Source organism: Peromyscus eremicus, chromosome 1 (assembly GCF_949786415.1).
Source record: "Peromyscus eremicus chromosome 1, PerEre_H2_v1, whole genome shotgun sequence".
Lineage (NCBI taxonomy): Eukaryota > Metazoa > Chordata > Mammalia > Rodentia > Cricetidae > Peromyscus > Peromyscus eremicus.
In genome coordinates this window covers 181,462,979-181,477,591 of record NC_081416.1, presented here as the reverse complement: position 1 = coordinate 181,477,591, position 14,613 = coordinate 181,462,979, and the positions used below count along the sequence as shown (strand labels likewise).

The 14,613-nt window shown below is 42.3% G+C and overlaps 1 protein-coding gene across 1 annotated transcript; it reads left to right on the top strand.

Moving 5' to 3' along the window:
- The first annotated feature begins 32 nt into the window (after window positions 1-32).
- LOC131902787 (leukocyte immunoglobulin-like receptor subfamily A member 6) lies at window positions 33-6,885 on the top strand. Its single transcript, XM_059253757.1, has 6 exons — window positions 33-92; window positions 377-692; window positions 840-1,136; window positions 1,455-1,739; window positions 4,119-4,169; window positions 6,812-6,885. The coding sequence occupies exons 1-6, from the start codon at window positions 33-35 to the stop codon at window positions 6,883-6,885; spliced, it is 1,083 nt and encodes a 360-aa protein (XP_059109740.1).
- Window positions 6,886-14,613: the final 7,728 nt, after the last annotated feature.

Below are 14,613 nucleotides of genomic sequence, written 5' to 3'. Positions count from 1 at the left end.
CCAGGAGACCCTAATGTGTTGTAAGTACAGGGATGGACAGGATCCTGAACCCACATATACAGCTGCAGATTATGGGGATCAAGATACAGAAAGTACTGAGGGGTGTTCTGAAAAGGGAACTTGGGAGGATAAGGAGAGAGACAGGTCTTCAGAGAGCGCTATGTGTCCCTGTGGTGAGTACAGGAAAGGACAGGTGTATTAGCCCACAGATACAGATGCAGACTCTGGGAGTCAAGATCAGAAACCAATGAAAGGTGTTGTGATAATAGAACATGGGAGGGTCAGCAACGATATGGATCTTCAGATGGTTCCTTGTGTCCTTCTGTTATTCAAGGGTCATGTCTGAGTTTCACATTCACTGTACAACTGTTTAAAGTCCCACATCCCTCTCACTTACCTCTTTTCAGGGACCCGCCAGAAACCCACCATCTGGGCTGAGCCAGGCTCTGTGATCACCTCAGGGAATCCTGTGACAATCTTGTGTGAGGGAACTATCGAAACACAAATATATTTCCTCTATAAAGAAGGAAGCCAAGCACCCTGGGGCAGATTAACTGCACCAGTGCCTGATCACAAGGCCAAGTTTTCCATCCCATACATGACAGAGTATAATGCAGGACTATATCACTGTTACTGTTACAATTCTCCTGGGTGGACACAGCACAGTGACGCCCTGGAGCTGGTGGTGACAGGTAAGTGGAGACTCAGGAATCATATGAATCCCCAGATGTGACCCTTTAGAAAAGTCTTCTCTGAATGTGTCCCCACTCATCGCTCAGGTCTAGGGGACAATCCAGACTGCGTGAACTCATTTAATAGTCCATATGAATCTCTCCTAGGTGTCTACAACAAACCCACCCTGTCTGCACGGCCAAACCCTGTTGTAACCTTAGGAGGATCTGTGACCCTCTCATGTACCTCAAATCAGAGATATTATGGTTTTGTTTTAATTAAGGATGAGCAGTTCTACAGCTCCATGGATTCACAATATGTATATTATGGGCTATCTTCAGCCAGATTCCAAGTGGGTCCCATCACTCTCAGTGAAAGATGGAGTTTCAGATGCTATGGTTATCATGCAAGCAAGCCTCAAGTGTGGTCAGAAGGGAGTGACAACCTGGAGATTCTAGTCTCAGGTGAGGAAGCCCCAGGCTCTCTATTGAATGATATTGAACCTGAAACAGGTTTCCCCAAGTGACTCTAATGTGTGATAAGTACATGGAAGGACAGCTTCCCCAGCCCACATATGGGCCAGCATACAAATTATGGGAGTCAAGATACAGAAAGTACTGAGGGGTGTTCTGAGAAGGGAACTTGGGAGAGTGAGTTGAAAGAAAGAGAGAAGGGTCTTCAGAGGGCTCCATGCATCCTGTTATTCAAGGGTCAAGTCCAAGTATCATATCCACTGTGCAACTGTATAAAGTCCCACATCCCTCTCACTTTCCTCTTTTCAGGGACCCTCCAGAAACCCACCATCTGGGCTGAGCCAGGCTCTGTGATCACCTCAGGGAATCCTGTGACAATCTTGTGTGAGGGAACTATTGAAACAGAAATATATTTCCTCTATAAAGAAGGAAGCCAGGCACCCTGGGGCAGATTAACTGCACCAGTGCCTGATCACAAGGCCAAGTTTTCCATCCCATACATGACAGAGTATAATGCAGGACTATATCACTGTTACTGTTACAATTCTCCTGGGTGGACACAGCCCAGTGACTCCCTGGAGCTGGTGGTGACAGGTGAGTGAACACTAAGGGTCACAGTCCTCACATTTTCTGTGTGTTGGTCCCTGAAAGCTCTGCTGCTGGCAGAGTATGACCCACATGCAATAACAAGGAAAATTTAGATCACACTGACATAGTTGTTGCTGGTTCACACTTCTAAAAAGTATGGCACCAGGTGGTTGATTGTAGCAAATTTAAACACAATACAAATTTGGACAAAATGATTCCTGGTGTAATAGAAAATCCAGTGAACAACTAGGTCTTATTGCATCAAAACTCAACTCAATAGTGACCATGAAGATGGGTTCTATATCTAACGGGCCTATAATCTGGTGTGGTCTCTGACCAAGATAACGTAGATATCAGCAGGCTATAAAGTGTATGTGACATCTTCCCTAGGAATGAGGTTCATTAATTGAGAGCTAATGACAAAGTCTAGGAAGACAGAGTCTAAGATAAACATTCTGGGGTATTCAGGTGAGGTTTAGAGCTACAGATTGGTTCCCTGGTTATTAACAACATCTACTCCCAGGTCTCTTGATAGAAAACAGGTATTTATTCCATCAGTTGAGCAGACACACTGCATGGATAACTTTCCTGATTTCTACCACGTTTTTTGTGAGATAATGTACATCAAGTCCTCTAAATTTTCCCTCAGGAAATATATCTTCCAAATGCTTTTACCTACAGTCCAACTGCTGGTGCCAATGTATCATTTAACAGGCTGTGTCCTCTTTTTACTAAAGGTCCTCCATGGTAAACCTACTCTGTCAGTGTGGCCCAGCCCTGTTTAACTCCAATGTGTCTCATCAAAAAGATATGATTGGTTCATTGTAACTGGGGAAGATCAGAATTTCTCCAGGTCTCTCAAGGCACAGTACATACACACTAAACAGTCCCAGACTCTGTTTCCTGAGATCCCTGTGACATCCAAAAAGAGGGGGCCCATTAGATATTATGGATACTTCAAAAGTAGACCACATATCTGGTCAGTGGCCAGTAACCCTCTGGAGATAATTGTCTCAGGTGAGGAAATCTTGTTTGCTCAACTGTGTTTGACATGAGAACCCTTTATCAGTAACTCTGCTGCCCTGAGGATGGTTCCAGTCATGATGGCTGAAGGCAGCTCTTGGCATCTATTGCTCAGAAGGAAGAGCCCATGACACTGACAGAGAAAGACTAGAAGAGTGAATTTACTTAGTTAGGGTTTCTAGTGTTGAAATGAAATACCGCAATCCAAAAGCAAGTTGTGGAGGGAAATGTTTATTTGGCTTACAATTTCACAGCACTGTTAATCCTTAAAGGAAGTCAGGACTGGAACTTAAACAGGTCAGGACCCTGAAAACAGGTTTTGAGCCAGAAACACTTGATGGGTGCTGCTCACTAGTTTGCTCTTCATGGCTTGCTCAGCCTGCTTTTATATAGAACCCAGGATCAACATCTCAAGGATGGTATCACCCACAACGGGTTAAACCCTCCCTTCACCCTCTGGAGTCTGACCATAGAGGTCTATACTAGAACTCTGTTGCAGGATTGATCCAGGGACTCAATCTAAATGTGGGGTAGACGGATTCTCTTCTGAGTTGGACAGACACATGTAAAAGCCCCTCTCCTTTAGGATTCTCAGTTTCTGCAATAGGAAATTGGAAATCCCTGGCCTAGATGTTAAGTTTCTTTTAGTTCTGACCTTATCTGTGTCTTTCTCATACAGAAAAATTCTCCAGAAACCACTTTTGAAATTGTCATGCCTTATCTGACACTGTGATGGTGACATTGTGTGCGGGTATGCATCAGGGCCAGGGCAAGTCATTCTGGCTCTTTCCTTTCAGTTCATGCATTTTATCTTCAGAGTAGGGAACACAGTTGAAGTTTGGATTTCTTGCATTTAATCCTCTACAATGTGCCCTCCTGCTGGGTGACCAGTAGGTAAAATGTCTAGGAGAGATAGGAGTCAGTCACATTGCATGGCTATATGAGTAAGAGGTAGTGAACACAAAGACTCGGTATGGACTTCACAAACAATTCCTCCTTCATGATTTGGTTGCATATTTCCATGCTCCAGGCTGAACAGAAAGCACAGAAAGGCTTCCTTAATTCTGAATTGAAAATGGGAGGTGATTTTCTACACCAATACTTAGTTCTTGATATAAACTTCATGCTCAAGTGTCTTAGTCTGAAGCATGAACTCAAACAGCTCGATGTGTGTGAAGAATCCAGAAGGAATCATGGCAACTAGGGAAAGGATTGATACTGGGTCCCTCTGGAGTTTTGTGATTAGCCTAATATGCAATTATAAGACAGGAAAATTACAGGGAATATGAGTGATGACTTCAGAGAAGACACTCTGCTCTTGTAAGTATTTCATTAATTGTGTACCTTTTCTTCTGTACCTAGTAACTGATGAGAACATCACTGTATCACAAAACATGTCCAAATCAAAGACAGGTGAGTAGGAATTTTCACTCATACAGTTTTTCTGAGGGTTTTGATATCTGATCTTCCTCAGGTGATTTTCTTCTTCCCTTTATTCTTTCTCCACAACCTCAGACTCAGAGACACAGGATCATCACACAGTGGAGAATCTGCTCAGAATGGGGATGGCAGGCTTGGTCCTTGTGGTCCTTGGAATACTGGTGTTTGAGGCTTGTCACAGCAGTAGACAGATTCAACATAGAAATAGACAGTGAATGGGAGCTACAACAACATATCTTTTGCAGTGTCAGGGACTGGACACTAAATATGAGGATTCGGGGTGGATTTGCAAGAAAATAAAGTGCTCATGTTGGAGAACTGACTAAGGGTCAATGTGAATTGTGTGCAAGGGAAATAAATATCTGTTTATTGGGATGGAGAGTATTTTCCCCACCAATCAAAGTTAGTCCCTTACATCTTACTGTGGACTTTTGCTGACCAGTGCTTCCTTTCTTCTCACCTAATGACATGGGGGAACATCCAGCACCATCAGCCAGGGTTCTCCCCTAATCTTTGTACATATTCTGGTTTGTCTTACTTTCATGTAACTTTCTATTATTTTAAATTACTATGTTCCCATCAACATTACAAATTTCAATTTCTTTTCTATTGAGAGCAAAGTACTTCACTCAATTACAATAAACATCAGCAGAAATAAACCACCACAATAAAAAATAAGTTACTTTATTCAAATGATTTTCTGAAACTCTTCTTGCAAGCTTTGGGAACTTCAGTTTTCACCATATGTCCATTCCGCAATTCTCTTAATATGGAAAAGATTGTCACTTATATACCACTGTATGAAGAACTCATTGGCACGATATTATTGACATGGCTTTGAAATCATTACTTTTAAAAGCAAAGTCCTAATGTGAAGTATTTTATGATTTCTCTCTACATAGCCTTTACATCATCTTAAATAAATTTATTTATTTATTTCATTTTTATTAAGGATTTTTTTTTATTCATTTTATATACCAACCACATATCCCCATCTCTTCCCTCCTCCTGCACATCCAACCTCCCCCCCCCAAACCCCCGTTTCCCTCCTCAAACAAGGTAAAGTCTCCCTCCCATGGGGAGTCAGCAGAGCCTGGTTCATTTAGTAGAGGTGATTCAAGCCTCTCCTTCTGCAGGCTTCCAAAGATATCAACTGAATACAGCATAACAAGATGAAATAAGACTAGGCACAAACCTCATTTCAGTTCTGGATGAGGAAACCCAGTAGGATCAAAAGGGTCCCAACAGCTGGCAAAGGAATCAGAAACATTTCTATTCTCAATGTTGGAAGTTTCACAAAAATGCCAAGCTAAACACTCACAACATATCCATAGAGGACTTAGCACACATAGACCCATGCAGTCTCTGATTGCTGTTTCAGGCTCTGTGAGACACTGAGCCTTGCTTAGTTGATTTTAGGGGCCATGTTATCCTGGTGTCCTCAAACACTCTGGCTCCTCCAACCCCTCCAGCTCTACCATGGGTTGCCATGTTTTCTTTATCCATTTGTCAGTTGATGGGCATTTAGGCATGTTTCATTTCTTCTCTTTTGTGAATACTGCAGTGATAAAAATGGATGTGTAACTAGCTTTCTGGTGTGTTGACTTAGAATTCATTAGGTGAGCACCAGGGGTGCTATATTTAGTTCAAATTCTAGTCCTACTTTCAATATTTTAATGAAATTCCAAGCTGGTTTTCATAGCAACTGAATGAATTTAAGTGACAACCCGAAGCATGTAAATATTCCTCTTTTTCCAGTTTGTTACTGGCATTTACTGTCTTTTGTTTTTGCATGATAGCTTTGCTCTTTTTTGTCATTATTCTTGACAGTTTCATACATATGTATAATGTGTTGTTTACATATTCTCCCTCTCCTACTCTCCTGTATCCTGCTTCCATCTTGTCTTATCCACTTCTTCAGATCTTCTGATCTTCTCTTAGGAAAAGGTTCAGATAAAAAAATGGATCTCAAATTAATTAATGTAATTTTATTTTTCATGTTTCCCTCCAAACCCGTCTCCTCAGGATCATAGTACATTTTTTGGTGACAGTTTCTTTGTGACTTACCTGTCAAGTTGTCCAATTCTTGAGTGGAAGACTAGTTTTATAGAGTAAGACTACAGTGAAAAAATTCTTAAATTCAAAGAAACTGGAACTTTTTCTGGACCCCAAAGCCAGAGTTAATAATACATCTTGAAGTCACTTAAGTTTCAAGGTTGATACCCTCCTGTGACCACAGTTTGTTTGTTTAACCAGTGTTTAAGAAAACTATGAAACAACCAACCTTACTTGCCATAGATTGCCTATGTCAACAGCTTTTGTATTCTAACCTGACACATAGCTTTGATCTTCAGATAGGCTCTCTTGAAGCCCTGAACCAGAGAACAATGTATGTGTCTGTATGTGTGTTATGATAATCATTTGCTAAAAACAGGAAATAAGTAGATAATGGCCTTGAAAATAATCCACCATCAATGCTGAAATTAGAAAGCAGATATTAATTATGAAAGTGCATTTGTGGTACTGTTTGTTTTTTTGGGTCATTCAATGTTCAGATGGAGTCAGTAAATTTTAGATGTAGTTGGTGACTTAAATCTCTTATAAAACTCCTAAAGATTTCACTATTCAGTTAATGGCAAAGCAAAAGCCCTTTGTGAGAGACTCACAGGACATCAAGCAGACATGGTGACACAGACAAAATAGAAAGAACTGATTATAGACAATGCAGAAACCACAACCTACAAAGAAACTGACAACAGAGAGAAAAGTAGAAAAGTGTGAGCTCAGTATTGTTCAAACTCTTCCAAAGTAAGCCTGAATTCCTTTCTAAAAAAATTTATGATTTTATTAATTAAATTTGTATTTTTGCAATTTTACATGTACAATTACATTATATACATTGTGCATAGTGACCACTTTCACCTCCACCCCTTCTAATACCCCTACTAAACTTCTCTGTTGCCCATTCATTTTGTGTGTCAACTTCCCGAGTTTAACCAAGACCAACTGTGTGATATCCTTTGGAGTCTGGCAAGCTCAGTAGTGGTTCCACAACTGAAGACAAAGATCCTACCTCTCCCACAATCACTCAGTAACCAATTGTTCAGTATTAAGTGGTAAGGTCCAGTGAGGCCCCCTCATTCCATGCCCACTGCTCACAGGGCCAATCTTGCTCATGTCCATTGCAGTTAACTTCATTTGCTGTGAGTTCATGGTTGCAATGGTTGTTTAATTGATCTCTGTCTTTAATGTGATGTGGAAGCACATCAATGACCCTGAGTTTGTACCTAATGGGTTTAACTGGTACGAATTTGATGAGAAGTTACAAGTAGTCAGAACATTTCTTGTAAAGTCCAAATAGCATATTCTTCCTCTCTGGGTAGATAATGAATCTATGGTAAAGTTCAATATCATGCACATGTTAACTTCTGTGAATTGGTCACTACCACTATGTTCATGAATCAAAACATCACATTTTTCCTCATATATAAACCAAGATACCTCCACATAATAAAGACTGTCTATAGAGTAAACTTAGAGTCAACATTATACAGACATGGAGGCCAAAGAACAGAATAAAAGGCCAAAAAATAAGCCCACTCCCTTATAATCACATAAATCTTGACTAAGATTTTCAAATGTACTTTGGAGAAATAGCAACAACAATAACAACAAAAAAAAAACCGTATTTACTTGATGGTGATGGAAAACTGATTTCTACACATTGAAGAGAGAATCCAAATTCCCTCCTCTCATCTGGCAAATGAATACATTCAAAACCCATCCAACACTTTGTTGTAAGATCTAAAATCGCTGAAAAAAAATTTGGAGTTTCAAATACAACTGTGAGTATGAGTGGAGAGGAGCCATATTTGCTTCTTTCTAACCTAGGAGATGGGATTAGGAGTGTCTATGGTTCTTGTTTTCATTACGAAGGTGCTGTACTATTACTGTTTTAATTGTTGAGACAGAATGATAGGAAACAAACTAAGAAGGAGTTTACTTTGTTTTGCAGGTAAAGGAGATAGTACAGTCCCCCATGGCAGGGAAAGCAGGGTACTGCTCAAATATAATCCACAGTCAGGAAGCGGAGAAGGAACAGGAAATGGATGTCCTATAAAAGCCATTCTTAATGATTCACTTTCACCAGCAAGGCTCCACTTTTGATAAGGGATAGAAACAAACCAATGTTCTCCTGTGTCTTGTCTGAATGAGATAGTCTCCTTTTCCTTCTCTGAAGTGAAAATTCTGAGTGTTGACTGAATGAAGAAATGTGTCTAGACTTCAAATTTTGTAAAGGTTCTCACCATCCTCCTCCTCCATGAAGTAACAGTGACTGTGACTCTGGAAAGATACTCATCCTCTCCTTTAGCTTTCGCCTGGGACAGAGTTAAACAGTCACTCAGTGTTGACTTTCTTTGATTGCAACACTTTATGTTCACTTCTTAAAATTTCAGCACAATATATTGATTTTGTTGCAGACAGACCTCATACTGCCACTTGCTGTACACTTTTCATAATACAGACAGACATTTGCTCTCATTCTTGCTGAAAAGTCTCTTCTTTCACTGGCATGAGAGCCCCGTGGTTAGATTCCAGCATATACAGAAGAGCACTAGAGAAACCCAGGCATGTAAACTCCAAATCCTCATTCTGTACAACCGAGGAGAATATCACTTCTCATGTGAACTCCCCCAGACATAAACGATGGTCATCTTGTGTTCAATACTTCTGAGCTACCAGGGAACGTCCAGATGCTATACTTAGAATAAGAACAACCTCATCCAGTGACTGATGGAAGCAGATGTAGAGGTCCACAACTAGGGGCCAGGCTGAGCTCCAGGAGCCCAATCGATGAGGGAGAGGAGGAATTCTATGAGCAAGGGACATCGAGATCATGATGGGAAAAAGTACAGAGACAACCAGTAAAACCAGTGAAAACACATAAACTGTGGACCAATAGCTGAGGAGTCACCATGGTACCTGACTAGGCCCTCTAGATAGGTGAGACAGTTGTTTAGCTTGAAATGTTTAGGGAGCCCTGGGATTGGGACCTGTCCCTGGTATATGAGCTGGTTTTTGGAGCCTAGTGCCTATGTGGGATACTTTGCACAGCCTTGGTGCAGGGAGGAAGGGCTTGGACCTGCCTCACCTGAATGTTCCAGGCTCTGCTGACCCCCCAATGGGAGACCTTGCCTTGGAGGAGGTGGGAATGGGGGGTGAGTTGGGAGGGGAGGCTGGGGGGTGAGGAGGGAGGAAAGGGCCAGCTGTGGTTGGTATGCAAAATGAATAGAAAATCTCTTAATAATAAAAACCTTAAAACAATAAAAAAGAACAACCCACAGATATAGGCAATGCCCAGTGACCTCCTGTATCTCCCAGTTTTAAGGCGACAGAAATCCAACCTTTACTCAAGTATTTTGAGACCTGAGTGTCTTGCTGTGAGTGTTGACCTAAAGAGAGTAGTCACAGATAGAATGTGACTGCATAGAGCTAAAGTGTCATAACTCATATTTTGATTGGGTGATTCTGACTGAGGGAATTACAAAATTATTCCTAGGCCCTTGGGCCATCTTCCTTACAGGACTTTCCTGGAAGCCATCACTAGTGATTCATAATGGCTCTGTATGACCCCTAGTGTATCACTGACGTCAGCCTTGGGAGATTCATTCTGCATAGACTTGGAAGAACTCACCTTACCCAGCCATGAGGCAAAAAGCTCCAGGCTAAGATCTGTAGCTAGAGTTTTCCTGCCTGGCCCACAGTCAGGACAAATCTCTTTCACCTGCCAGTCCCACAGACGCTCAGACCTGACCAAGTAAACATAGAGACTTATATTGGTTACAAACTGTATGGCTGTGGCAGGCTTCTTGCTAACTGTTCTTACAGCTTAAATTAATCCATTTCTATAAATCTATACCTTGCCACACAGCTCGTGGCTTACCAGCATCTTCACATGCTGTTCGTCATCATGGTGGCTGGCAGTGTCTCTCTGACTCAGCCTTCCACTTCCCAGCTTTATTCTCCTCCTTGTCCCGCCTATACTTCCTGCCTAGCCAATGGCCAATCAATGTTTTATTTATTGACCAATCAGCAACACATTTGCCACACAGAACATCCCACAGCAGAGATCTCTTGAGACAACCTTTCCCTGAGCTATCTAAGAAGCTTTCATTGCGCTTTCTTAGAAAATTGGGAATCAATCTCCCTCAAGACCCAGCTATACCACTCTTGGGCATATACCCAAGAAATGCTCAATCATACCACAAGGGCACTTGCTCAGCTATGTTCATAGCAGCATTGTTTGTAATAGCCAGAACCTGGAAACAACCTAGATGCCCTTCAACTGAAGAATGGATAAAGAAAATGTGGTACATATACACAATGGAGTACTACTCAGCAGAGAAAAACAATGACATCATGAGATTTGCAGGCAAAGGGATGGATCTAGAAAAAATCATCCTGAGTGAGGTAACCCAGACTCAGAAAGACAAACATGGTATTTACTCACTCATAGGAGGATACTAGATATAAAACAAAGATGACTAGACTGCTATTCACAACTCCAGGGAGGCTACCTAGAAAACAGGACCCCAGGAAAGACACAGGGATTGTCCAATGACAGAGAAATGGATGAGATCTACATGAACAACCTGGACATGAGTGCAGGTAATGAAGGCCAAGGGTCAAGGGAAAGAGAGCTTAGGGGAACGGGAGATTCCAGCTGAATCAAGAACAAAGAGGGAGAACAAGGAATAAGAGACCATAATAAATTAATACCACATGAGAATAGGAAGAAGCAAAGTGCTAGAGAGGTCCACAGAAATCCACAAAGATACCTCCACAATAGACTACTAGCAATGGTCGAGAGACAGCCCGAACTGACCTACTCTGGTGATAGGATGGCCAAACACCCTAATTGTCATGCTAGAAACCTCATCCAATGACTGAGGGAACCGGATGCAGAGATCCATGGCCAGGCACCAGGTGGAGCTCCAGGAGTCCAATTGGCAAGAAAGAGGAGGGTTTGTATGAGTGAGAATTGTTGATACCAAGATTGGAAAAAGCACAGGGCCAAATAGCCAAACGAATGGAAACACATGAACTATGAACCAATTGCTGAGGAGCCCCCAACTGGATCAGACCCTCTGGATAAGTGAGACAGTTGATTAGCTTGATCTGTTTGGGAGGCATCCAGGCAGTGGGACCAGGACCTGTCCTCAGTTCATAAACTGGCTGTTTGGAACCTGGGGCTTATACAGGGACACTTGGCTCAGCCTGGGAGGAGGGCACTGGACCTGCCTGGATTGAATCTACCAGGTTGAAATCAATGGCCAGGGGAGTCTTTGCCCTGGAGTAAATGGGAATGGGGGGTGTGCTGGGGGGAAGACGAGGGGGGGAGCGGGAGGGGGGAGAACAAGGGAATCCATGGCTGATATGTAAAATTAAATTAAATTATAAAACAAAATAAAAATTAAAAAAAAGAATGACCACTAATAACCCATGACAGAGTCAATACTAGGCTGTTTGGAAACTTCCTCTGTGGTATTAATCCAAATCTCTTCACTTTTGCCCTAGGCATACTCTTTAGATAAGGGCAAAAAGCAGCCACATTCTTTTATACAGCCTCCTAAATATCACAAGAACAATCTCTAGGCCTTTAATCCCAGTACCAACCATAGAGATCTGGAGGTCTGCATAGATAGGCAGTAACGAGGAAGTCATGTGGCTGGGCTTAGAGCCAATGAGAAGGCAGAACAGGAAGGCAATATATGCACAGTTTAGACAGGAAGAATGTCTCTCTCTTGGGAAGCTAGGGCGGTGTGGTAAGTTAAGGCTAGTCAGTGGCTCTTTGCTATTTCTCTGATTTCTCTTTGGCTATTACTCCTGTATTTGGCTCTGTGTTTCTTATTTAATAAGACTGTTTAGAATTTCATCTACACCTAATAGTTTTTGTTCACCTGATCCTCAAATACCTTTAGCAATCTGAGAATATGGCATTTAATATAATTTTTTTAATGGTAGAGAGACATGCCAGCTCCTGGCAGCATCCTGTATTTTCTCCAAGGAGGTGTATGGTCACAGAAGATCTTTTACCTGGTGGCTTTCTTCAAATGTAGCAAAGGCAGCCATGATGTCAAAAGCTGCTATCCAGTTTAAACTGCTACTGAGATCCTGTCCAGACTGTTAATAAGAGGAGCAACAGGGGACTGATTGTCCTGCTCTGTCAAGATAGGTGGGCTGATCTCCTAAAACTCCTACTCCACAAAAATCTGTCAGATCTTCTGAGATTGACAGCTGAACAAGTGCAGCTTCTGGCACTTGTTCCCCGTAATGACCACAGAGACTGGGGACTGCCTAGGTAGCTGGAAAGATGTCTCACTTCTTCGCATTTACTTATCCTTCTCAGATCTGATGGTGTGTGATGACCAGGGTATTAATAGACTTGTCAATTTTACAGCTCTGCCCCCAACACCAAGGCCACAAACATCTTGTTAGCTCATGAGTAAGTTTCCTGTTAAAAGTACAGACAGGTGTGCCTTACTCACGGACTTCGTGGTACAGGATGAACTGTTTTCAGATGTAACTTTGGAGGTTCAAAGTTTTAGCATTGATAAATGCTGTTTTGACAAACTGATAGAACACTGACTATAGTTTTCAGGAGTCCTTAAATGTCTAGCCTGCGGGGCATTTACCCACCAACCCCACAGTCCCCAAGAGTTTCCTTGAGTGCAAGCTGCAGGAAATATTAGATATAAGGATTTAGATTGGGAGATAAACAGATAGAAAATAAAGGATAGACTCAAGAGGGCCTGGAACCTATTCCAATGAGCCCTGACTGTTTCTGCCCCAGGGTATTTATAGGAACACCAAGGGAGTGGAGCAAAAGACCTCCCCCCCACCATCACAGCCAAATGCAGGCCATCTCAGGCACCTGCACTCAGGCCGGTGGTCCTATCCTTCTCTCTATGAGGACCTACTGGGCCTCAAGGAACCTGAAAACTGTCTCCCATGCTAGCCTTTGCTATGACACCTGGATATAAATCTCTTCCAGTTGTTTTACAAACATCTACAGGTTACTGCACAGGTCCACCCCTCCTGCCAGACTCATGCCAAGGCCAATCTGCAAGGAGCCTTCCAGATATACCAGCCCCTGTACCAGCTTCAGCTCTAAAAATCCAAACCAGGAAAATACTGGCAGGTTGACTTCACTTGCATGCCCACTCATAAAAATTCCATTATCTCGGGACTTATTGACAGTTTTGTGGGATAAAGAGAAGCATTTCTCACCTCCAGAGAAACAGCAGATGTGATGGCTCAGGTACTCCTGAAGAACACATTATCCCTCCATTTGGCATATAATCTCCCAAAGTTTCTGGCACTTCACTGCTGGTACCATCACTCTAGGTTCAAGAGGACATGCACCCAGCAACTGAAACATGGTATTCCAAAACGTCCCAATGAAGGGAATATCTGCTCTTGTGTTTCACTCATCCACTCTTACCTCTTCTGCACAACAAGGGCACATCTCTCTTTCATTCTTTCTGGCAGCCACATCACTCCTCCCATGGCTAGTCCCACTCATAGGGCTAGTGTTAATAATCTATTTTTATTTCCTAGCAACCTGCCTTCTCAAGAAATCAGGTTCCTGAGGTCTCGAGGATGGCAGCTAACTGAATGCTTCTTTACTCACACCTACCACTGTGTGTGATCCTGACTCCCAACTTCCCCCTCTCACTTCATCCCACATCAGCAGGAAGCAGTCTCAAGATTACAGTGCCTCTCATTCCTACCTCATATGCTCTCCATTTTAACTCCTTGCCTTTTTATGATAAACAAAAGGGAGGAATATTAGCACTTAGACAGACATTACCTGGCAGGCACCTTGGGGACCTAACCAGTAAGCAGGCAGTACTTTGGCCTACTCAGGGTACTGACAATGTCATCATATGTAGCCTGTTTGCGCATTTGCTAAGTCCCCTTTAAGAGCAAACCCTTCCCCAGTCTCTTCCATGAGGCCACACCTGCACCTCCTCTCCTCTCCCTTTTCTGTCTCTTCTTCTCTTCCTCTCCTTTTCTTCTACCTCTTCTCTGCCCAGCTCTCTCACCATTCCAATAAATCCTCTACAGGAGTGCTGTCTGCATGATGTATGACCTGCCTTGACTTGAACCTGCCAACAGTGTTCACTGTTTCCAAATTCTATGTTATCCTCACTTTTATCTATCATCAGTTCCTTATCTCATATGAACAGATGTTTGTTCCCAGCTTCACAGGAATAGTTTCATACAGCAGGTCTGCCCATTAATGTCAATTTGCTTAAATCTGGCATTCATGTGTGGATGTGTATCCTGGAAGGATATTTAAGGTCACACCAAAAGCAAGAACATCCCATACACTTGAGGATTACCCTCATAA